The following is a 25,563-nucleotide window of genomic DNA, read 5'->3' as shown; positions in this document are numbered from 1 at the left end:
AAGGAAATGTAGTTTACTTTATTTATAAAACTCAATACAAGGACATAGAGATTAAACAACAAAACTGTTACAAAACAAGAAAAACCAATTATCTACAGCAGTGTTTTCAAACTCTGAAGTCACAAATCTGTAAACAACCCGAGTAGGCTAAACAGAGCACAATATGTGAGGTACATTCTTTCAGATGGCATATATGAAATGGATCTCTAGAGTGGATTAAGAGAAATAATTAAAATGAGCATTTCAGGTGGTCCCTGAGTAACACAAGCTTATTTACCTCCAGCACATTGGTCCAAGATTTGGTTGCATGTAATGGCTCTCGTCTAAAATGTGAACACTGGATACACAAGGAAAAAGTGCTAGTCCTTACCAACCTCACATCACCAAGTTGCCATGTTTAATTTTGATGAAGAGTGGGAAAAGCACAAGTAGCACGCTCTGACTTAAATGTTCTTTAGGTTTTAAAGGCCCAGTGAGACTTTGAGCAGTTCAGCCATTTGTTCAGTAATAGCACCATCCTCACCTGAACAGAGCAATGAAAGTTTCATTAAAAAGCCTTTATGGAAAAAAAAAATCAAGTCACAACCTTGTGTTTCAAAGCATACAATTAATTAGATTATGCAAAACAGTAACAAAAACACTTAACATATACATATACATACATAAATAAATATATAAACTAATTTTGTACATGGACACTCACCTTCATCAGTAGTCATGTCCTGTTCTAGTTTTAGCTTTTCCTGTCCCACACGAAGCATGCAGTCTTCAATTGAGTCCTTGCTGATGAGCTTGATCACCTGTACTGTTCTGTAATGCAAAAACATGATCAGGAACCACAAGTTATTTTAACTACTGGCCAAAAAACAAATAAAATTAAATAATCTGCAACAAATGAATAACAAAAACCAAACAAAACTAACAATAGTCACTGCAAAACCAAATTAAATAAAAATTTTAAATTGACTGCAAAAATTTATAATAGTTTCAGAATTTATAAGCTCTAGTTCTGTGGTGGAAAAAACAAAATCAAACCCATCACATAAAATGTAAAAACATATTTTCTTAAAACAGATTCTATGTTTACTTCTATTGCCAAAAAAACCCTAAAAAGTAAACCAGGCACGTTTAACTGCATGTATAATTTGAATATAAAAAAATACAAATAAACGAAATACGAAAATAAACTAAAACTAACAGAACATCAATGAAATGAACTAAAACTAAATGTACAGCAAACTTTAAAACAGTATCAAAATAAAAATGTGTAAAAACTAAATTAAACTTGCTGGAAACCACATGTGCTTTGGTTCACTATTAGCTCCAGTTCAATGTTTTGACACTCACCTGGTCTGCCCCATTCGATGGCAGCGGTCCTCTGCTTGCTTATCATTGAACGGATTGCAGTCAATGTCATGCAGAATCACTGTGTTGGCTGAAGCAAGGTTGATTCCCTGACCTCCAGCCCGAGTCGACAGAAGGAACACAAAGATCTCAGGATTTGTATTGTATTTGTCAATGAGACCAATCCTAGAAAAGCCAAGAGAACTGGATTAGATTTAACATTTGTTCAGACAGGCAGCAAAATCTTCTCAAATATGTTTAGTGGTTCTGGTCAGGCCCGGATTAAGAACTCAGGGGCCCCTGGGCACATTATCTTGTAAGGCCCCCTACCTGGCCGCACCCCTAAAAAAAAAATAAGAATAATATAATAATTTTTAAATAAAATGAATCTATAATTTGTTGCCCACATATTAAAATATATAATATATAGTACATATGTATTTATAGTCTGCAAAGATTTAAATTATTTTTCATAGCATTAAATAAAAATACTAATAAAACTATATATATATATATATATATATATATATATATATATATATATATATATATATATATATATATATATATATAATAATTTTTTTTTAAGGGTATTTTAGTGTATTGCTTTTACAAACTTATAAAGCATATTATTGCCATGGCATATAACGCACAATGCTTCTCCAATCCAGTTCTATGAATCTGAGTTCTATGAATCTGAGTCTTTCATAATACAAACACTAATTTACTGTCTCTCTCCTCCTCTCCCTGTATTTTCTCTACTCTTCTCGTGATGAAGACTTGATTATAAACCTAAAACTATCCGTAGCCTCTTCCGCCTGGTTAATGCTAGCTACTCATCATTTAAAGTTAACGTCGTCTTCTGTACCCTCATTCTCCTGATCACGGGTCTGTTTAAAGAAGGTGTGTATGGAAAATGCCTCAATAAGGATGCCTCCTCTCCTTTCTCTCGCGTTTGCTAAATCCACTTGTCCACTAATTTTTGATCTATGACAGATATAACGTTACACTAAAGTCCGCTCAGTTTAGTGCGGATTACAAAACTGACGTTTCCGCACTTGACCAATTACAGCATTCTGTTTAGTTAAAGAAAGAAAGGCAATTTAAATATAATAATAATATTAATATGTGATCGCGATTATTTTGCTCAGAGGAAATTGTCTTTTTTTCTCCCCCCTCGCAGGGGCCCCTAGTGCGCACGGGCCCCTGGGCCTGTGCCCATAAGGCCCATTGGTTAATCCGGCCCTGGTTCTGGTTGTTGTTTTTTTAACTTCTGGAAATCACTTTGAACACCTTTTAGATGCCACATTCGCAATAATTTTTGTTTTGTTTCTCAAGAATAAAGAAAGGCATACATTGTGTCATTCTGATGGTTGGAAATAGTATGTGCATGAACAGATCATGACTGAGTTTGTATGAAAATTGTTTGGTTGCAGTCATTTATGACAACGTAAGCCATAAATGAAATAGCAAATTCCAAAACAATCACAAAGACAGCTTTCATTACTTTTTAGAGACACCATCTCCCCCTCTCATAAAAGTTTACATTTACATTCAGTCATTTAGCTAATGCTTTTGTCCAAAGCGACTTACAATTGAGGTGGCATTCAGCAATTCAACAAGAGGCAATATACACATTAAACAAAGGAAAGGTTAATGCTCAGAGAATTAGGTGCTAGAGTAAAAAGTGGTGTTTTTTATAAAGAAAAGTGTTTCTACAAGTGCTTTGTTGAGTCCACTCACCTGTGTGAAGTATGAATTAAGCGATTAACCGGTTTTACTATTAACCGCGATTTAAGTCGTCAGTTAATTAATCGTAAAGGTTTCTTTACACCACGTTTCTGCACGAAACAAAACTGCTTCAACTAAAAGTTATGCCAATTGTGCACTACTTTAAAGTTTTGAGCTTGTACAGTGAGGCAAATACACATGCACACGCTTATTTTACACATGGCGCACAAGCGGCACATTGCACTCATGCTTTCCAGGCGCATCAGGTTAAAATAATGCCACGAGCGTATTGCGAGTCACATGGCAAGAACTGACCAGTTAGCTTTATACTTTGTATGGAAAATAAACATTTCTACTCCAAAGGGAAAAAAAATACAAAAGGAAAAAAACCAAACAATTTTGTAATATAGTTGATCAAAAGTGCCTTTCAGACAGAGGTTCAGCAGAATTTGACTACATTTGTTCTCTTTAAAAGGGAAACACTTGACTAATATGTAGTATAAATTTACATAAAAGACAAAAACAATTTTTTTTGTATTCTTATTTTTATTTATTCATTCATTTTTCTGTCATCTATTTCCACTGTAAACGTATTACTTATGTTTAAATGCAAAGAAAATCACTTATTTTTAAGTCAAAAAAGAGAAATTGACTAATGTTTGTTTTTATTATTTTGTGATGTATTAAGTGGCTCCTGAGCAGCAATAAATAACACTTTAAAATAAGGAGTTTTCATGCGATTTTCTAAGCTAGCAGTATTTTAAAATCAATGAATGCATGATAGCGGTGAAATTGTGATTATTCCTCAGATTATTATTGTACAACCAAAATGTGAATTGATGCATCCCTAGTGTGAAGCACACTTTAAAAATGAAGTGCATTTGTTTTGGTAAAAATGTGTCTGGTGCAAATTTGATACAAGTGTCAATTTAAGTGTCCGAGGAAAGAGTGTGTTGTCTACAGGTGGTTTGTCAAGCCCACTCACCTGAGTAAGGCACACTCAATATGGGGTTGTCATGTAGTTAGGTGTAAAAGAGACAAGAGGGGGGTCCTGGTTTCACAAGAGTTTAGGTGATTGCAGATGAGATGAGTTTTTAGCTGTCGTTTGAATGATACTAGTGAATCAACAGTCATTGTGAAAAAGGGAAGACCAACAATGACAATTTTTAGATCAATTACAGTGAGTTTATCCTTCTGATTGATCAACTCCAGGTAGATCAACAGATCAGCTCATTTAACCGCTCAAACCTCACAAATTCAAACCCAAAGCTCATGAGCAGCTCAGCTTGGCCCGTAAGTTCCTCTCATATGAGCCACTACGATCGACAATTTTCAGACAACTTCTCTCAATAGGAAAAAAAAAAGAGAGTGTGTATGGACTTGTACGATTTAATAAAAGAAAGCAATGTGTATGCCCACCTAAAAAAATGGTTGGTATGGCTAATATAATTGAGAAAACTTGACTAGGAATGGACAGATCAAGTTATAATTTCTTGCAAAGCAATAGGATACTCAGCCCTGAATATCAATACTCAGTTGAGTGTAGTGCTTACCTCTCCGCCATGGGAGTAGAACCATCCAGGCGAACATACTGATGATCAAGATGTTTGAGCAGAATCTCCACAATGTCCAGCATCATGGTGAACTGACTAAAGAGCACCACCCTGTCACCCTTGGGAAATATATAATGATGTTTAAACAATAATACATAAACTAATCTCAAAGAGATTCATCAGATTGTTTAAAGGGACTTAAACAAACCTTTTCTTTGAGCTTGGCAAGCGTCTTGGTTAACAGTGCAAACTTCCCAGAATCTAAGATGAGCGCTTTCTCCAGTTGAAATCCACTTATTGAGCTGTACTCCCTACATAAATTATGCAGCTCAAAATCAGACATCACTTCCATGTCCTCCTGTATCAATGCAGGGTCAGCATCGTAATGTGTTGGCTCCTAGCAGAGAGAAGAACATGTCAACTCAACAACAGGTGCTTTATACATACAGCAGACATCCCCTTTTTGAAGGACACTATAGACTGTATTGGCCTTATTCTGCTATGCGGAAGTGTGCTTGTTTTTAGAAATGGTTTTAGAAATCCTTATTAGAAAAATGACTAAGAATAATAAACTAAGAAAAATAAACATATTTATATATATGTATGTGTGTGTGTGTGTGTGTGTGTGTGTGTGTGTGTGTGTGTGTGCGCGTTTATATAACCGCTTACACCAAGCAGCATAACAAGCTGTTTTTCACTCTTAAAAATCTGTGGAAGTGAGTGAATGAGACTGGAAGTGTCGAGCCAAATAGATTTTAATAGCTGCGACCACTTGTACGTGAAGAATAAGGTTAATAACTGTAGATTAACTATGTCTATTTACTGTTCACCCTCCAAACAACCCATAACGAATTTACTAATGCAGTATTAACATGCACCTTTTGTAAAGCTGCTTTGCAGCGGCAAATATTGTAAATAGCACTATACAATTCAAATTGAATTGAATTTTGCACAAAGTTATAGAAACCAGCATGGGTGTAATGGATCACTGTTAATCCATAATTCATGCGAATCCCAACTCATGGTTCAGAACACATGTGACCTGCGGAATAATATATATTTTTACTTGTAGATTAATACAAAATTTTTAACTATCACAGAGAGAGATCACCTCTTGGCCATTCCAATCACATGTATGAAATCATTTAGGCTTTGCTGTAAAATATAATGATGACAAAAGAAGTTGTGGAAGGTTATTCGGGATGTGGTGGGTTTCTTAGGATATTAAGAGTGTTTCCTGTCACTACTTGTTTAGTCTGCATTAATGCATTCATTGTAAGCTGCACAATTAATCATTAAAAGATCAGGATTTCAACATCAATACAACAACATAATTATTACATTATTACATTACATAATTATTCGATGGAAATTTTAGACGGTTTTTGCATCTGATCTATATAAAGAGATTCAGTCTTTAGTCTTTTGAGTTATGAAGTTAAAAACAGTCAAGTAACACAGAAGTACAGAAAGAACAGTTTATATTTTAGATAAAACCACAAATGTTTATGGTAAAGATTAAAATCACTGTCCTGTCATATGCTCAAAAAGGAAAAATGTAGGCAGCAATTACAATATTTAACCAATAGGTGGCCTCAACCAGCAATCAAAAATATGCCACTAAATCATTCTTCAAAAATGATTCATCTAGCAATGAAATTGAGGAACTGAAGAGAGTGAAGAACTAAATAATTTATTGAAAATTAGACTAAAAATAAATGTGAATTATATAAATTCTAATGTTAGAATTAGAATTAATCAGCAAAAGTAGTAGTAACAGTAAATATTTCACAGTACTGAATTTTTATTCAGCTGATTATTTAATTTAATTTTTAATAAAATTACAGGTTCTAAGTTCTGTTTGTTAAAACAAAAAGTTTCTTGCAGTACTGTTTTTGTAATAAACGGAAAGTAAGTTTGTTGTCATCTCTTTTAGGCTGATCTGAAAAATGGTCCGATCCGTGACTAAAAAAAAACATAACGTGATCTGAACAGTGAAATTTGTGATCCGTTACACCACTACTGTCATACCCTACACAAAGCTCCATAAAAAAATTTGACTAATGTAGTAATAACGTGCACCTTTAGTAAAGCTGCTTCGGAATAATAATTATTGTAAAAAGCACTACACAATTAAACTTGAATTGAATTTCGCACAAAGAAGTTATGGGAAGTAGCGACCAGGCTATTCTCTTGAGATTGAACTGTAATGGGCAACATCAAGATTATGAATAGAAAACCAGGTAAAACTGCACTATAAGAACAATCCAAAAAAAAACTGTCAATCATGAACAAAACCTTAAATACCTAATATATTGAGCTTTTTTTCAAAAACAGTGGGATTAATGTTGTTGTTATTGAGTAAACTAAAATAAACATTTTCACAAGTCATGTTGTTTTAATGCTTGCTTAATCTTATTTTAAACCATTAATTAATCTAGAGGCCCATGATTTTCAGGAGAACTACTGCAAGGCAGCCTCCTACTACAGTAAACAAGCACCCAGGCCTGGATCCATGATGAAATGTTATGATTTTAGAGCCACAGTTCAGCTTTATTATTCAACCTACCATACAGATAAATCTTCTACTGCTCACCTTAAGCATGGCTTTACTCATGGCAGCCAACTTGTCACTGGTATAGTACTGGCGGTGCAGCAACGGATGATTAGCCATCTTTCTCAACTGCATCATCACATTGCAAAGCTCCCTCTCTGAGGACAAAGAGATGAGAGAAAGTGTGGGACAGGCGTTCAGAGACAGAAAAATGGTTTTTAAACAGTCACACTTTTTATACAGATTCTCACGGTGAGAGGAAACCCTGAATTTTCCTGACAGCCTATGCATACATTTTCAGCATGCTTTACTTCTAGATGAAATGGTTGGCATAAAAACGGAATAGTACTTACTGTCTCCATTTGGAGTCTTCTTGAGTCTTTTGAAAAGTATGTCATACAGCTTATGCTGGGCATCACTCATTGGACACATTTCAATCTTTTCCATTTTTGGTGGAAGTTCTTTCAACACCTAGAATGATATATGAAGGACATTTTTAAAACCAAATTGTTCACAATAGAAGATACAATACAGGCATATGGCATATTCTGTAAGACTTGCAGAGTAGTTAATCAGTTCAGTAGTGTCTCTCCAGTGTCATAATTTAGTAACTAAGTAATAAATATCAAAGACTTGATAATCACAATGAAAAAAATAAAAAATAAATAATATTAATACATTTTTTTTTTAAAACTGTCTACCTCACTCTTGACTCGTCTCAAGATAAATGGCTTCATGATAAGTCTGGCCTGAGCGATTCTGTCCTTGTGAAAACTGCTTTCCTCTTCTGAGGACCTCTGAAACAAAGATGGGTAACAAGTAAGAGTATTCTTTATGAATATATAGCGATTAATGCAGTTCCAGCTTAATCTAAGATGATTTGGCAGATGATTAATCTTTAAATCTTGATGACTGATCTCTGGCTAATTTGATTTTTTAATTAGGTTCTATTTTGGTGGCACAAATTATTATTTCAACAGAACCCATGTACTGTCTATACCGTAGAGAACATTTTGGAGATCTGTGAGGTGCTGCTGGAGAACATGGATGGCATTATGAAGTTCAGCAAGGACATGAGTTCCAACAGGTTGTTTTGTAAAGGCGTTCCGGTCAATAGTAATCTGTGCTCAGCCTGTAGATATGAAAAAACAACAACAATGAGAATTGCTGTACAAAGCATCTGTTTACACTTCATTTACAATGTTTGTGGTGCAGAAAAGTGCTTGTACTAACATTGATAGTCATAAGGTGGCGGTAGCGTAGCGAGTTCATGTTTTTAAGCATGTGGCCCTCATCAAACACTGCATATTTCAGCTTCAGCTTGCGGAAGAGACTGCGATCATGGTCATTTCCTATTGTGAGATTGTACCTAATATAGATGAAAGAAGAAATAGACAGGCACCGATAAATAAAAAAAAAAACTGACTTTCATAACAAAGCCTAGCCTCTTAAAATTAATTCACAAAAAATAAGGATCGCAGCATATTAGCCATTTAAACTTACGTGGATACAATGATGTTGAAATCAATTAAGCCAGTGAGGATGTCTTGTCGCAAGTATTTGCGGTCTTCCACAGACCCTAAAAGTATAAACAGAATGATGGAGAGAGTAAAAAAAAAAAAGTGGACTATTTTGAAAATGTAATAAACGAAAACATCAAGTTCATTTCATGAACATTAAAATGTATAATGTGATCTCTTTAAAAAATCAAAACTGTTAAACAAATACAAAGATCAGGGTTTAAATGTGGCGCTAGTGATGCCTGCAAACTCTCTCACCATAGTAAATAAGAACTTTGAGACTGGGACACCAAAGCCCCAGCTCACGTACCCAGTTATCTGCAAAGAAAGACCGTACAATCCATCATCTCAAGCAGGACTTCAAATGCGAATTTAAATGCTACGCTTACACTAAAATAGGTATGTCTCTTACCCAGTGTGGATGAGGGTACGGTAATAAGATGAGGGCCCTTGATTCCTTTTTCATACAAATGAGCCAAGAAAGCGATGGCCTGAATAGTTTTACCCAGCCCCTGTGGAAAGATCAAATTACTTATAACCAATATCCATGCTAATAGCCCTTTGCTTAAAAAGAAATCCATAACCTCCTGGGATTTACTGGACGACATGAACTGAAGTTGGCAGCAGCTCACCATTTCATCTGCCAGGATGCCGCTCAGCTTATGTTGGTGAAGAAGAATCAGCCACTTTAAGCCGATCAGCTGATATGCCTGAAGTTTTAAACTAACAGAATTTTTAAAATAAATAAATAAAGACACGTTCAAATAAATGTAGCATTATTCTATTAAAATGGCACATCAAGAGATGAGCTTACTTGCTGTTCAGGACCTTGGGTTGTTTGATGGAGCCCATGCCCGCTTCTATGACCTGAGTGACATCTTTGGTCATCTTCTGTGCAATCTTCTCACATCTTCCCATGAGGTCTAGAACCACCTGCCTCTCCTTAAGCACCACTTTGCAGCCATGTACCAGGTCTATAGACAGGCCATTATCTTTAAAGAACTGCTCTTTCTAAAAGGATGAGAAATTCAATCAGTGCTTTTCCAGCATTGGGCTGAGTAGTTAATGTAGCAGAAGTGATGTTCAGTATCAACTGGAGCTTGCTGACAGAGTTTTATTGTCCCCAATTGAGAATTGAGATGCCACCCAAAGCCATTTCCTCAGCAGTTCAGTGGACAATGAAAATCTAAAAAGTTGACCATTCAATGCAAGAATGGTAATTTCAAGAGTCACCAACTTTTGTTCTCAAACCATTTCACATTTAGCAGGACAGACTAAAACATACAGATATAAACAAATCGCCATACTCCATAAATTTTTTTATCATTACCTTACAACACAATAACATATTGAGCTTAGGGCAGATGAAAAAAAAAAAAAAAAAGGCAAGAATTCTCCTTTATACTTTAATATGAAAATCACTTCACAGTTGACGGCTAGTTCTGCTTCAGTGAAATTCGTACAGTGCTATCTTATATGAAACATATAAACAAACTTTTTAAGAACGTACACCAAAAACGAGTGAGAATTCTACTAATAAAGTATATTTCTGAGATCACACTAGCTTTATAGTGAAATGTATTTTTTGTACACTGTATTTAAAGTACAGCAAAAAAAATTCTGTTCTTTTTGTTATAGCCATAATTGGCAATACAACAAAATGTTGTTAAATATTCACCTCACATGAAAAAAAAATGTGGCTGACACGCAAATGTCTCGAATGCATTGAGGTCAAAATATCTCAAGTTGAAATTTTCACATCAGACTGTGTCTGGAACGCAAACTAAGCATATACAAGTACACCCCTCACAAATCTTTTAAATTCATATTTTTTATAAGGAAGCTATACAATATAATATTTGTGCACATAAATTAGCTTAATCATTACTGAAGCCAAACATTATTGCTTGAATTGAATTGTAGTATCTTTCAATTTCTCAAACATTTTGTCAAATTTCAAATGTTTGGTGACTAAAATATTATTTTAATAATTATATCCGTTTAATAAATCTGTTTTGTTTAATTACACCAAAATACATTGCCTATATTCACTGAGAGATGGGTAAAAATATACATTTTCAAAATTGGGTGTACTCAAATATGCTGAGCACTGTAAAAATAACAACATTGTGTGCGCAGGAATGAATCGTGTCTAAAGTGATACCACCATCTACTGGACTGACATTCATAAAACTTTTTTTGGTTCTTTTTGATGATCTGTGTGGAAGATATTGTTCTGACACAATATTCATCTGTCTGCAAAACTTAATTAAAAAGTAAATGGATAAATAAAACTTAGAAAAAAAATTAGCTTTTAGTATATAAATTGTGTAATCCTACCTCCATTCACACTGCCACAATTGCATTGTTCATAGAAAAGAAAATAATAATGAAAAACAGGCTACTGGTAGCCCTATTTCAGCAATAATAATGTATAATAAAATGCACTGTAGATCCCCTCACTCAACATGCATACATGTACAGGCATGTACGACATGCATACCTTCACTATAAACAAAGCCTTGTGAATTTATAGCAAAACTGAAACTAGAGACTGACATTCTTGTAGATTAAATATGTTAAATCTGTCGGCAGGAAAATACAAAACTGTCAAACCTGAATCTTCTTTTGAAGCTAAAGAATAAATAATACCATTGGAGCACTTCATAATTCCAAACAAAATAACTGCCAGTAAAGATTAACAAGAAAGTTACAGACAGCAGATCCTTACCACATCTTTCCAAGTGTTGAAAGGCCTCAGTGAAATGATCTTCTGGGCTTTTTTGATCGAGCAGCCAGATATCAGGGCGAGCTCATCTAGGGAAGCATCTTGAAGGAACTGAATGATCTTGTCCTGAAGAGTGCCAGAGATGCTGTCCTCGTCCTCCGAATCCTGATCATCAGACATACTATCAACATCACTGTCAATCTCATCTTCATCCTCAGAGGCGCTGACATCATTTAGTGGCATTTCATCGCCCCTCTTCCTTTTAAAGGATGAGTTCTTGCTTGTGCTTTTGCTAAGTGCAGATTTTTGTGTTTTTAAAGCAGACATGCTTGATACTTCAGGCACATGAGATGATGCTGCTGTCAGCCATCGAGACAGACTAGACGAGCCGCTGGGCCTTTGTGTGATTTTGTCAGTTTTTTCCTTAGAGTGCGAGGATTTTGACTTTTGTTTTGACTTCTGATTTTCTGGTGAACTTGTATCTGAATTTATAACAGAAAAGAGATGATTTTAGGTCTATTCATTCATACAATAAAATTTCCTGCTAGACTTAAATATTCAAATGTAGTCAAAATTTAATAATCACCTGTTGATGAAAACACAAGCAGCGACCCCAAGGCATTCTCATAGTCCCAGTCATGCTCTTTAAGGATATCTCTTAAGACCTGTGAATTAAGTTAAAGACATAAACTTTCCAGAACTTTTGTCTGCTCTTATGCTTTTTTAAAACCTACAATATGGCTCTATTGACCTCTTTTTCAATGTCAGGCAGTTTCCTTTTAAGCTTCTTTAGCAGGGCCTCCTGTTTCTCTCTGCTTGGCTCCTCGCTCTCCTCATCCTCGGAATCTTCATCTTCAGACTCAGAAGAATCTGAACGCTAAATCAGAATAAACCAATATTTCAAATGACGTTACGTCCTTTCTATTAGGGCAGAGTAATAACACAATCAAACCACATTTGCAATTTAGCAAAAGTTGTGATTGTCTTGCAAATCATTTGAGGAATGTCTTATTTCTTATAGTGTAGAATAAACAGATGATTAAACTGCTTACATTTAATTCAAATAGATTAATAAACCTGACCACGGCAACATATGGCTTATCTGAGTTTTCATTATAATATTCCTTGTAATAAAGTATGAATTGGTGCAATGCCTTTGTCGTCGCTTATAAGAATGCTATGATGAAATACAGGGCTCGAAATTGTGACCAAATTGCGACCATATTTGGGCGCATTCGTGCGACTGCAGATAATAGTTGTAGTGCGACCTTTTTTGATTTTTTGTAAAAACATGCTGAATCGCTCTTCCCTGCCGCTATATTGGTTCATATTAGCTGTTAATCACTCAAGGCTTTCCGCTGTCAGATGACAGGGAAGGAGCTTTTATGACCACGGGAAATGCAAACGGCTGAAGAGTGAAAACTTAAAGCACACAGGTTTGCAAACTCCACCAGGCGCAAAATAAGAGCGATCATGACACGTCACGTGGTGAATAATGATCCGCCAGCTGAGATCAATCGAGTATGCGCTTCTTGAAGAAGGCGCCCGAATCTCGATGCGTTGCATTCACTGCGTGTTCAGCGCAAATGTCCGCCAAAAGTCAAATCTAATATACTGTACATATCATCGCCAAAGAAGCTCGCCTTTACTAAGTTTACACTGAAACTGCGGCTCATAACAAAGACCGGTATTGCGCCGGTTGTCATCGCAAGAATTCTGCTCAACCTGCTCATAAATTGGGTCGGCTGACTCGTCAGCTTTTCCACTAACACAGAAAAATGAAGATCATCTCAGACTGAACCTTTAAATTGACACAAACTGAAACCAAAACTTTTATAGAGTGATAGAAGTGAGATTTTGCTTACTTTCTTTTGTCTATTCTTTTTTGAGGTGTATATTATTTTTTTATTTATTTACTGATGACTGCTTTGCAGCTTTCATCATTGAATTAAATGATTTATTATAATCTTTTGTTTGTTTTGTAGCAGAAATATTATTTATTAAATTGACGTGCATATAAAAACAGCAGTACAAATTAAATATTTCTTACTGCAATGCTTCGTTTTTTTTGATGCAAACTATACAATTATTTTTCATAAAGTAACAGACTTTTTATAGCAGATAACCTACATTCATGCACGTTCAAGGCAGTATCATAATGAGAAATGTAATTCATTGTTACTATTATTTTCATTTTCATCATCATTAACATTCTATAGCCTAATTATTCGACATTCATTTTGGAATTTTTGCACACAAATATCAATGTCTTTGCAACATTAGTTAGATAGTTGTTTCTGGTTTTTGTCAGTCATATTGATGTTGTTTGAAAATACAATAAATCCCTTAAAAACAATTTGCAGCAGTGCTCATTCATTTTTGGTGGGTGCTCCTAAATTTTTTCTGGTGCTCCTAAAATTTTTTTGGTGCTCCTAAATATTTGAAGTTGGGAGCACCGGTGCTACCAAGTGAAAAAGTTAATTTCGAGCCCTGAAATATGCTGCATTTTTATTCTGTTTTAAAAGACACATTTTGCAGAAGACTTATTTTAAACACTCAACTGAAGCAATGAAGCAAATTCAGTTGAAACATCATTCTATTTCCACATTGCTCATGTTAAACCTGAATGCATTTACCACAAAGGGCAGTGGCTCACAGAGTAGCTTTGCCAAACCTGTTAATATCGCAGAATGATTATTGTGGGTTTTATAATAAAACAGCTTTATAAATAAATGCACATAACAATCGTTCAGTGCTGCTGTCTATTAAGGATACTAAAATGATGTTATGTTTAAAAAGAATCTCACCTGGATTTTTCTCTTCTTCTTTGGCTGATCATCATCATCACTACGACCCCCTTTGTCTTTGCGCCCACCTGAATCTGCATAAAAAAAGCCTTGATTGCATTTATGATAATTAACATGTTGAACAGCAAAGAACCCATACACAAATGATTTTTATAACTTAATTCAACCCACCCAAAAATTATTATGTCCATTAACTCACCCTCATGTGTTTTACTAACCCACAAGATAATAATTTACCTTCCGAAAACAAATAAATATGCATTTCGTCATATCCAAGAGACTGCTTTACCTCTACTGACATTCACCCAAAACAAAACACTTCAAAATATCCATAAAAGATACACGGAAATAAAAAATCCATACAATATGAAATACAATATGAAATTTTGAAAACACACAATAATATTATATGAGCAACAAATCTAATTTGGGCTTTTGCTCACATACAAGCATCAATCAGTAAGCCATAACAGCATACTGATATGTACACAAAAGCTTGAAATTGTTTTCTTGACTCAAATGGATCAATAAGATTCATTCTTGAATTACGGAGAACATGAGAGATTTTGCAAGAAACATTGAGGTTTGTACTTGTGCATCATGCAGGTATGGTTAAAATTCTGTTTGTGACCATTTATATGTGAATAAAATAAAAAATTTAATCTGTAAGTCAAATAAATTTGAAATATGACTTGATTCATATATATTTTTTTATTATAAATATTCTAGAACAGGTTTTGAAGCACAAGTGGTTTATCAGAGCAGCCTTTAATAGACGGGCAGAAATCTTTCAAACTTGTTAAAAAATATCTTTATTTGCCCTTTAAATATGAACAAAAGTGTCACAGGTTTGGAATGACATAAAAATGAGTAAATGAGTAAAATGAGGAATGATGTGCAAATGTGTAAAAATACATGACTAAAATATTCAGCAATCAACCTTCAAAGCATTGAATAAATTCTAATAAAAACAGTTTACCTTCATCCCCATAAATCATCAAACAATGTGCTACAGCTCCATCCAGGGTGCTGGTGTTCTCGATGACCTGTCACAACATCAAGTTAGATAACAGCAAACAAACTACAACGTTCACCTAATTTTTCAAGAACCTCCATTTCTTGACATTCTCATTACCTCTAGTAGATCTTTCTTGCTCTTCTGTGGGAATATCTCTAACAGCTTAATGATTTTGTCCTCCATGTCCTTGTTTATATGCTGCTGCAAATCTGATGCTGAATCCCTGTTAAGTAATTGCATTATCATGCGTTAGTGCATTGATGCTGCGTTTTAACAACAAACAAAAAAGATATAGCAATTTGTAACAATGTAACTAAATCCACAGAAACAGCTGAAAGATGTGTCATTGTATCATTTTTGACAAAATCCTAATCTCGCTTACTTGCCCATCCTGACAACTTCGTCATCTGAAGAAACATCTTCTAGTACTTGTCTTGATGTCTTGCCTGATGGAAACTGACCATCCGCCTTTCTTTGATGAGCTACAGAGAGAAGATTCAAGACATTTTGTCAAACAACATACTTTGTCACGTTACAAAAATTACGATACAGATGTGATATGAGAACGCTATGTAATTCTACGTCTAGTACGCTAATGGTTAATAAAAATGGAGTGCTAGTAAGAAGTTTGACAATCAGAATTTTACCACTAACACGAGAAAAACTAGAATTTCCCACCCTATTAACACTATCACACACAAAAACAAAAGCGGTTTAATGTCTGACATGCTGTCTAAGTAACATTAGGCAGCTTACTAGTTTTAAAGGCCAGCCATTATTATACACGGTAAACAAAAAAACGGTTGATTCAGTTCTTACCCTGCTTATTCTCTTTGTCCGAGTTTGAGCCGTCCGGTGATTTACGGTGAATGCCGACCGCGTTGTCCCTTTGGAAACGGAACCGGTCCAGGTTAAAAAAGCTCATTGTGCTATCAATATTTTTCTGATAATGGTCGGTCTCGCGCACTGTGATGTTTGTGTTCCTGACGTTGATTAAATCTTCAGGACAGCGTCACAAGCCCTTTGTTATCTGATACTGACAGAACATATCTATAAATAAATAGGTATAATAGCAATTATGCGAATTATTTAGGGTTTATGTAAAGAATGACGGAGCGGCACACAATGAAGACGGCGGATACGTTCCCGCCACCGGCCGGCATGCGTCACTTCCGTCTTTGAGCCAATAGAAAGACACTGCCATTTTTCCCTTTAACATTTCTGTCAGGATTACAAACACTTCTCTTTGCGGTATTTCATAGCTCCAGGTTAAGAAAATAACATATAAAAATAAAAACTTAGCACTGCATACTATATATAAAATCTCAGAACGTAAATACACGTTAAAGTGAACAACAAATAACAAACAATCGAGTATTTAGTAATTACTTTCACCAACAGAGAGCGCTGCAAGCTAAACTGATCATTAGTTCGCACGCCACTATTTCCAGCCTCGAACCAGGAGGAGAGCGGGAGCACTGCAGGCAAAAGTTATCAGAAGACGGTTGCTGGCTTCAAGGTAACGTTACTTGGTCAAATACTTGTTAACGCATTAAAGCAAAGCAATAATGTTTGTATGACACAACAGTCCTTGAACGTGGTTGTTTGTTGAAAGGTTTTAATGTTCACATATCGAAGAAGGGTTAGTTTACTTCCAGAATGAATGGTTATCATTGATCTCCATAGTAACGTTAGACTAATTTGTGACTATCAACTATTCGGATACCAACAATTTTCAAAATATATATTAGATATTGTTGTGGCCAACAGTCGAAAGAAAGGCATACAGGATTAGGTTAAGGGGTGAGGAAATGATGAAAGAATTCATTTCATTCTTGAAGTGAACTATTGCTTTAACCATGCTGTGTGAAAAGAAAAAATATATAAAAAGCATTTGATTAATGGTAAAAGTGTTTATAATAATCATTTGCTATTAGTTACACAGTTACTTAACATAAAGCAAACACTTTGTGCTTAAAATTATTAATTCATTCATTTTCTTTTCGGCTTAATCTCTTTATTAATTTGGGGACGCCACAGTGGAATGAACCACCCGGTACTGGGAAACTTCCATACACACGCATTCACTACGGCCAATTTAGCTTTAATCAATTCACCTAAACTGCATGTCTTTGGACTGTGGGGGAAACCAGGCACCCAGAGGAAACCCATGCCAACTAAGGGAGAACTCCACACAGATATGGCAAGTGGCCTAGCTGGGATTCGAACCAGCGACCTTCTTCCTGTGAGGCAACAGTGCTAACCACTGAGCCACCTGGTTAAAATTAGTCAAAAATATTAATTTGCCTACTTTCGGGATAGAAGAGACCAATTTTTTTAAAGCAAAAGGTAAAAAAGTATTCATTTAGTTATATACATTTTTTCATTTAATCATTTTCTTTTCAGCTTAATGCCTTTATTAATCTGGGGTTGCCACAGCGGAACGAACCGCCAACGTTTCCAGCATATCTTTTAAGCAGCATATGCCCTTCCAGCTACAACCCATCACTGGGAAACATACATTCACACACTCTTGCATTCACACACCCAAGTGTGCCGCAAGCCTACGTTTGAGTGAAGGTTTCGGCCGTTAGATCGCCCCCTGGGGGCTGGCTGCAGTACAAGTCATAAAGCCCGCCTCCTCCGTGTTAATGAAGGAGACTTGAGCCCAAATAAAAAAAAATATTACACTTGCAATAAAATGTCCCGAAAGATAGTTCTGGTCGATTAAGGCACTGGTTATTGTGCTGAAATAGGTGCAGATCTTCATTTTTGTAAACAGTTTGTTTTTAGCAGTAATTTAATGCTGGGCGTGTCATCGTGATACACAGCTGTGATTGACAGTTTCTCAAAGCAGCGCGTCTGAGCTTCGGCAGAAGACTGAAGTAGACTGAAATGTTATTATTCGATTTCTGTGTTATTTTACCATGACAAAATGAGTTCAGCAGTAAACTATAGTTTCTGACATACATGATCCTGGTGGAACACTGTTTATTCGCTAAGTTCAGGGCTTTTTTCGGGCTTTATTAGTTTGCTGATACACGCCTAGCCACCCAGATAGCAAAACACAGTTCCGGCTAGATTCTCGCCTGCCGGAGACTTATCTCTTAGAGCTCAGACTGACTAATGTTACCTCTGCTGGACCTACTCCGGATGCCTGGACTCACTGCCCGATTCCAGTCCGAGTCAATCGAGCCAGATGCGGCGGCCGAGCGAGCAGGCGCTGCCGCATGCGAGCCGGAATCAGCCCGCGACGCCGCGAGTAAGTTATGCGCTGCGGCCTGGAGCTGGCGCGATTGAATATATAAACCCCTCATATTTGTGAAAGTTATTACATCCATTTGTGTTGATACGACAGCAAACGCATGCTGAGAAGTTCGGGGGGCGTAGTTGATTTTACATAAAGCGTTTGATTGGAAGCTCGACTCTGCTCATTTTCGCGGCTCCTCCTCTGGCTCCATCAGACAATCCTTCTGCGCATGTCTGGCTCCAATTTCAGCAGTCTTTTGCGACAGTTTGTGCCCGTCAAGCAGGCGTTTTGCCCTCAAGGCGTTCAATGGGAAAAAGGGCTGTCGCGTCGTCCATATTTTTTACAGTCATTGTCACACACATAAACTACAGACAATTTAGCTTACGCAATGTCTTTGGAATTGTGGGGGAAACTGGAGCACCCGGAGGAAACCCATGGGAACAGAGGGAGGACATGCAAACTCCACAGATATGCCAACTAACCCAGCCAAGGCTCAAACCAGCAACCTTCTTGCTTTAAGGCGATCATGCCACCCACTGTGCCGCTGTGACACCCTAGCTTTATACAGTGTTATCAAATTTTCTTATACCTTTTATGTATTGTTTTTGAAATGTTGCTTAATAAATCACAATTTTGCTATAATTTAATATTTTAATTGGGTTTTGAAATGAGTACTATTTATTTTTTCATAGCCTATGTTTTGGTGCTGAATTAAAACAGTCAAGGTCAAGTTCAGAAGCACACATCATAACTATTGATTATATTAATAGTACATGGAGACAACAACATGTTGATATAATTCAATAATATTTGGAATATTTTCCAATACACAATTCATCATTTAATATCATCCAGTAGGTGACACACTTGCATAACATAGCTGCAGGTTAATGCATGCCCGTAAGAGGGCGATGCTGAGACCGTTTCTGACAGAAAGAGAATCCCTAAAAACTTACAGTTAACAGATCCTTAAAATCCTTGCGTCACTGAGATGCTTACAAAGCTTTTTTTTTTGGTAAGATTTGAATGTCTCGAGGTTGCGCTTTTCGGTTTTTAGATATCTTTGTCCCTGTGCAGTTTCTTACTAATCTCATTTCAGTGTTTGATCTCGGAGTTGATACCCTCAGGGTTTATTAAGCAAATCAATCAGTCCGTGCTAGTCAATGAACATTATTTACAACATTATTGGCATCCTCACCAAACTCATGATCAGCGACAATCAGATGTATGACTAAAAATTATTTTAAACATATTTGAACATATTTATGCGCATTTGAAATTCTAATGATTTAAAATTAATATTTGAAATGACCATCTTTGTAATAAATTTATCTGAAATCCAAACATGATCTATGTTAAGCATGTTATCTGCACATATTGCCATGTGTTTGGATTTCTGTCAGAGTGCGAGTTTTTCCATGTGTAGCCATTTTTGATGAATTGTGCAACAGGAAGCTTCAGCTCAATACTGTCTTGAACATGCTTAGGACTGGTTGCTGTGGCTCTGGATTGCTATAAATGAGTTTCTTGCATGGACTGATCATTTGGCTATATATGACCTTAGTAGCTGTGTTTACATGAACTCAAATACTTTGTTTGTAATCAGACCAGCCTAACCTTAATGTAGCCATGTTAGTCAATCGAATTAGCCAAATCTGAATACAGACTTATTCAGATTGTATAAGATAGTTTGAACATTGTCTGATTTTATCAATAATATATGTTGATAATATAAAAAAATATATTGAGCGTTTTTGTGTGGAGTTTGCATGTTCTCCCTGCCTTCGCGTGGGTTTCCTCCGGATGCTCCGGTTTCCCCCACAGTTCAAAGACATGTGGTACAGGTGAATTGGGTAGGCTAAATTGTCCATAGTGTATGAGTGTGTTTGTGTGGATGTTTCCCAGAGATGGGTTGCGGCTGGAAGGGCATCCGTTGCGTAAAAACTTGCTGGATAAGTTGGCGGTTCATTCCGCTGTGGCGACCCCGGATTAATAAAGGGACTAAGCCGACAAGAAAATAAATGAATGAATGAATAATTGTATTGAAATTTAAAACTAGAAATGTCTGGCGGAAATGGAGCTGCTGCTTATTAAAACATGAGTTGTTAAAAAAGCCTTTTGTTTCACTTAGCTTCTACCTACACAGTTTGTGAAATGGTGCACTATTGCTTTGGGGATTTTACATCTCCCATTGTTCACAGGACACTTTATGACTTGATGAATACAGGCAGTGGAGCAAAAAGATTTATATACCTGTCATCTCCTGAAATCTATAAATATTAAGTCTGCTTTTTAAATCAATGAAAAGGAGATGGGGTATTGTTAGTGCACAAGTGTTAAAAATTTTCTATATTTGTAAAGTGTGCTCATGCCAGATCTAATTTAAAGCGTGTGACATGTAAATACACTTTAAATAATGCTGGACTGCCGTAACCCAACATTGGGTCAAATATGGACAAACCCAACCAATGTACAACTTAAATTTAATTGAAAAAAAAAAAAATCATTAAAAAGTTACTGCAGCCCCTTTATTTTTAAAGTGTACAGTACACACACCAGCTAAACAATTTAATTTGGCATTCATTTAAACACTGTTGAGAATTATTACACATTATAAGACAAAGCTAAAATATCAAGATTAAGATTATTACGGTTATTAATCTTATTATGCCTCTGTGCTTTTTCCTCTCTCAACTCCCTGTAGATGTTGAGTTGCATATCATGAATCACCAATGTCCATGGTTTCAGCCTAAAATCTTCTTTAATGTTCTGCCGAATGAAAAAAGAAATGGATGGCCACAGGGTGAGTAAATTATCTGCAGATTTCTGGGTGAACTATCACTTTAATATTTTATGAATATACTAGCTTTTCAGTAGGATTAATGGTAAACCATCATAAGCAATTATTTACCCTTGATAAACAGTGGTGATTATTAAACCACTTGGCAGCATTTCACATACTACTGTAGAGTCAATGTCAAATGTACATGTACGCAGTATGCAGTCCTGAATTGTCCTGAGAGTTCCATGCCGCCACTCTGTCTCCCTTTCCTTGTCACTATGGAGATTCCTATAACTTACACTAGTGCCATGTACACAATGGGCACACTGACATTGAGTTTGATCAGACTCCTGACCCTAAACAGCAGGGATCTGAATCCGAGACCCCAGTTTGTTTTACTGCAGTCTCATTGGCATAAACTCTATCACTCTTGCAAAATTAGATAATACACAATGCTTTTTATTTAAAACATTATGATTATGAATATGAAGATGTACATATATCAGAAGCACAGCAGAATTGAGGTTGGCAATGGCCAGACTCCGTTCACACTCATTTTCATCAATTTACTGCATCAGTGGCGTACATTACATCAAGTGTATGACACCCCTATAGAGGTTTGAGGAATTGAGCTCAAGGTTGACCCACCATCCTTGTGGACTTGTCACTTTGTCTGTCACTATCCAGTCGCCACGGCTCCCTGCTTGTCCGAGACCCGACGGCGGCAGGGAGTACCTTATCACCGTGGCAACATGTCTGCGATTTGGCTCCTTCCCACCCCCTAAAACAAAATACCCGCCCTTTCCAAATGGCAAGATCATCACAAAATTAATTGCCATTGTCTCATTCCACATTCATTAGACATTATCCAGGAGCTGTCAAAGAAGGCTTGTGATTCAAGGATGGACAGAACATGTAGATTAATTATGCTGATTTATGTTAGGATGACTCGCATCAAGCACGCTTGACATGATGGTGTTTGCCTTAAATATAATATATACGGTATCCAAGACAACACATAAGCAGAAGGAGTAGTATAATATTATTACATTGTAATAATCAACAAAGAAAACTTGTCAGAAATTAAAACATTTAGTTTTTGTTCATTTATTATTATTATATGTATATATTTTTTTAGATTTTGTGTTTTATTGGCTTATTAGGATGTTATTCAGTATAGATTTGACCATATGAATATGCCCTTCAAACAGCAAGGTGCTTTATGATAGATAACAAAGTTCAAAATGCCATCCTGTTAGGTCAATGCATCATGTTTGTCACAAATTAATTACCTTCAACTATGGGAAAACCTAAGCTTAGATGTATGTATGTGTCTGTAAGCAGTAAATGACAATGTATCCCTGTGCCACAGCTAGAGGTCCCACCCTGGCGGGTGAGGTCCAGGGTGGTGCTGCTGGGTATTTTTTAATTAAATCAGCCTACAATGAGGAAGATGGAAGTGGAGGGAAGCTGGGGAGGAGGAGGAGGAGGAGGAGGAGGGGGAACTGGGGTTAGTGAGGGGGATCTGACCATCTCCAGGGTAAAGGCAGTGTGGGAAGAGAATGTGCACCTCCTTGCTGTGTCTTCTCTTTGTGTCCCGCCACTTCATATATACTGTGGGAATAGCCTATGAGAAACAAACTCTTTTATGAATCAAAACTTTGATGTGTGTAAGAGCAATATAATTATCAATATTTCTATTTAATTAAGTTCAAATGAGCTGCAGAATTACATTTAACTGAGCGGACTGACTATATACATTATTCTTCTGCATCATTTTGCATAGGAGTGATGTTAATTATAGTAGCAAACACAATGCAGGATTTAAAAAGATGAATCGATGTTGAAATTCACATACTAATAGGATGTTATTAATATTAGATTTTTATTTTGATTTTAGAATTCAAAATAAAAATAATAATAAAATCACCCGGATATGATTATAAAGTGCTTTGGGTGTATAGAAATACACAGTAAAGGGCTTTAATACATTCATTCATTCCAATGAATGTTTACTACGGTAATTATCTAGTTTTGGTTGACATATTTAAATTTATCAAATTATTGTAGATGCTGATTCATCATCAGTGTCACAACAAGTATAACGAAGCCCAAACATTGACACAAATAACACCACCAAAATCTTTCTAAAGTGTTCATATTTATAAGATTAACTGTAGATTTAAAACAGGTAGAGGCTGAAGGCTTCTAGACAAATAATGATGGCATACAAGGCATTAAGGCGCTCATTATTTCCCACTGGAGGGACGCTGTGATGGCTCGACTGGGACTGGGACGCAGGGTACACACCCCTGCTGGTTCGGACTGGTGGGGTCAGTCTGAGCTGGGACGGGCCCAGTGGGGAGGTGGTGACAGTCACAGTGGAGGAGGAGTATGGAAGAAGGGCCCCACCATGGGAGTCGATGTCTGACATGACCCTTCCCAGCGTGGCCCCTGCAAGGTCTCATGAGATCATCATCAGGCTCTGGACGGCTCATCATGATTTTCAGTCCCTTTGCCATGAGATCTCCTTTTGTTCATCCAATATTCTATAGTGGACTTCATTGAAGCAGTGCGTTTCTGAAGTTGTTGATTTCAATGGGCACCAAGCCCATTTGACCAGTGTCCAAGCCCTGGACCAAGATCATTCCGCCTTTTATAATTAGTATGATAAAGCATTTAATTAAAATAATTTTTCTACTATCCGCAGCTCTGACTGTGTCTTTGTATCTTGCTAGATTGTATAAACAATGGGAATTACAAAATAAATAAAGAAATAAAGAAAAGAAAAAAGTCTTCCAGAGATTCTTTTATTTAATGATTATAATTATTAATCATGTTCTGATGCACTTTTTGTGTCTGATACCTAAGCTTAGCATATATTCCCTTACCGAGTACTGATCCAGTGTGTATTTATATTTACAGCTACCCTTGTATGAATTGATCTATTTATTTCATTGTGTTTCTAAGCAGTGATGAAGAATTGTCACCTTTAAACAAATGATATTGGATCAGTTTATGGTTATGATTCGTGTTATGGATGTCAATATCGTTATCAGAAATTTTTGCAGTAATAATATCTGTACTGATATCGACAAATTATTGTTATGATTTTTTTCTGATACTACCAACATAGCATTTTTGGGCTGAGTCCAGCTACAATGCGACACTTTCGGCTCAGTCTCAGCATTGGTGAGAAGATAATGAGCCACAGCTATGCCAGCTCTACAAAACCCTGTCTACTGATGTATTTTTCTCTGAGGGCCAGTCTCTGCTCAAAGCTTCTGTACACTCTTGGTGTAGATGCATATATCTAATATTTTTGCTGTGACAGGTCTGCTTTTTATTTAGTTGTGATTATCTAATTTGGCCCAAGTTCTTTTTGCCGTGACCGGTTAAGTTTTGGTTTAGTTGTGTTTACCTGACTTCAAACTGAGTTCTTTTTTCCTTGACAGGTGCACTTTCGGTTTAGCTGACTTTACACCCAGTTCTTTTTGCTGTGATAGGTCCGTTTTCAGTTTAGTTGGGTTTCAGACTTCGGACCAAGTTTATACTGTCACAGACAGACCACTGTCAGAATGAGGGAGCACAGATGACATAAAAAAATAAAGGTAAATTGTAATTGGTGTCAGGTGTTTGATCAAGCACGCTCCCTCTCTCAACTACAAAGAAGGATAAATTAATCAAAAAGCTGTTCTATTACAGTTATAGTCAAATAATTTGCTTGCGTTTAATAATATTTTACAATTAGTTGCAGTACTTCTGAAATGGTGTACACATCTGATAATCTTACACGTATTTATAAGCATGTCTTATAAATCTTTATAAAATTGTGTTTGTTTGTTTGTGGCAAAACTTCACAGCTAGTATATGCTTGGATTTATACTGTATTATATTTTTCTTTTCTTATACTGCGGGATCAATAAATATTTATTTAATATTATTCGAGTCTCCAGTCGCTCATGTGTGTTGTTATCCTGATCTAGGTAATACATTATCAGAGAGATAAGCAGATCTGTCTGTTAGTGCCTGCACCAGACATGGGCCACGTAAAACCAGACGGTACTTTAGCAGGGAGTGAGCCAGATCTAAATGATTGTGTCGGATTCCAGTGTGTGTCCTTTTTTAGGGTGGATGAGGACCCAGGTGTATAGTGGGCCAGAACATATGCTAGGTTGTGGCCCAGATAGATTTGGCTGGTAATGTTGAAATTCGAATTACACTTTTATTCCTTGTTAATATTCAGGTGCACTGCACATGGATAAAGAGAGCATGT

General features: G+C 36.3%; 1 protein-coding gene and 1 long non-coding RNA gene across 4 annotated transcripts in view; one reads left to right on the top strand and one right to left on the bottom strand.

Moving 5' to 3' along the window:
• Window positions 1-16,442, bottom strand: smarcad1a (SNF2 related chromatin remodeling ATPase with DExD box 1a). 2 transcript variants are annotated; one of them, NM_001020774.2, is given in 23 exon segments: window positions 1-523; window positions 704-810; window positions 1,348-1,530; window positions 4,629-4,747; window positions 4,837-5,025; window positions 7,225-7,340; window positions 7,536-7,653; window positions 7,884-7,979; window positions 8,183-8,314; window positions 8,416-8,551; window positions 8,686-8,761; window positions 8,961-9,020; window positions 9,115-9,214; window positions 9,335-9,425; window positions 9,517-9,713; window positions 11,434-11,912; window positions 12,017-12,095; window positions 12,182-12,307; window positions 14,238-14,311; window positions 15,217-15,283; window positions 15,373-15,478; window positions 15,638-15,737; window positions 16,075-16,442. In NM_001020774.2, coding segments are annotated over 23 exon segments (2,919 nt in total). In that variant the 5' UTR covers window positions 16,181-16,442; the 3' UTR covers window positions 1-461.
• A 27-nt stretch (window positions 16,443-16,469) lies between these two features.
• Window positions 16,470-25,563, top strand: part of LOC141375650 (uncharacterized) — a 54,358-nt gene continuing 45,264 nt past the window's right edge. Inside the window, exons 1-3 of one of the 2 annotated variants that reach the window (XR_015498072.1) lie at window positions 16,470-16,774; window positions 21,210-21,308; window positions 23,553-24,073. This is a non-coding gene — a long non-coding RNA (uncharacterized LOC141375650). Of the gene's footprint in view, window positions 16,775-21,209; window positions 21,309-23,552; window positions 24,074-25,563 lie in introns of those variants that run through there. The other variant, XR_015498071.1, reaches the window with a different exon arrangement.

This window comes from Danio rerio, chromosome 8, assembly GCF_052040795.2.
Source record: "Danio rerio strain M-AB ecotype USA chromosome 8, GRCz13ab, whole genome shotgun sequence".
NCBI classification, from domain to species: domain Eukaryota; kingdom Metazoa; phylum Chordata; class Actinopteri; order Cypriniformes; family Danionidae; genus Danio; species Danio rerio.
Note: the sequence above shows the minus strand (reverse complement) of the source record. Positions and strands in the feature narration are given on the sequence as shown.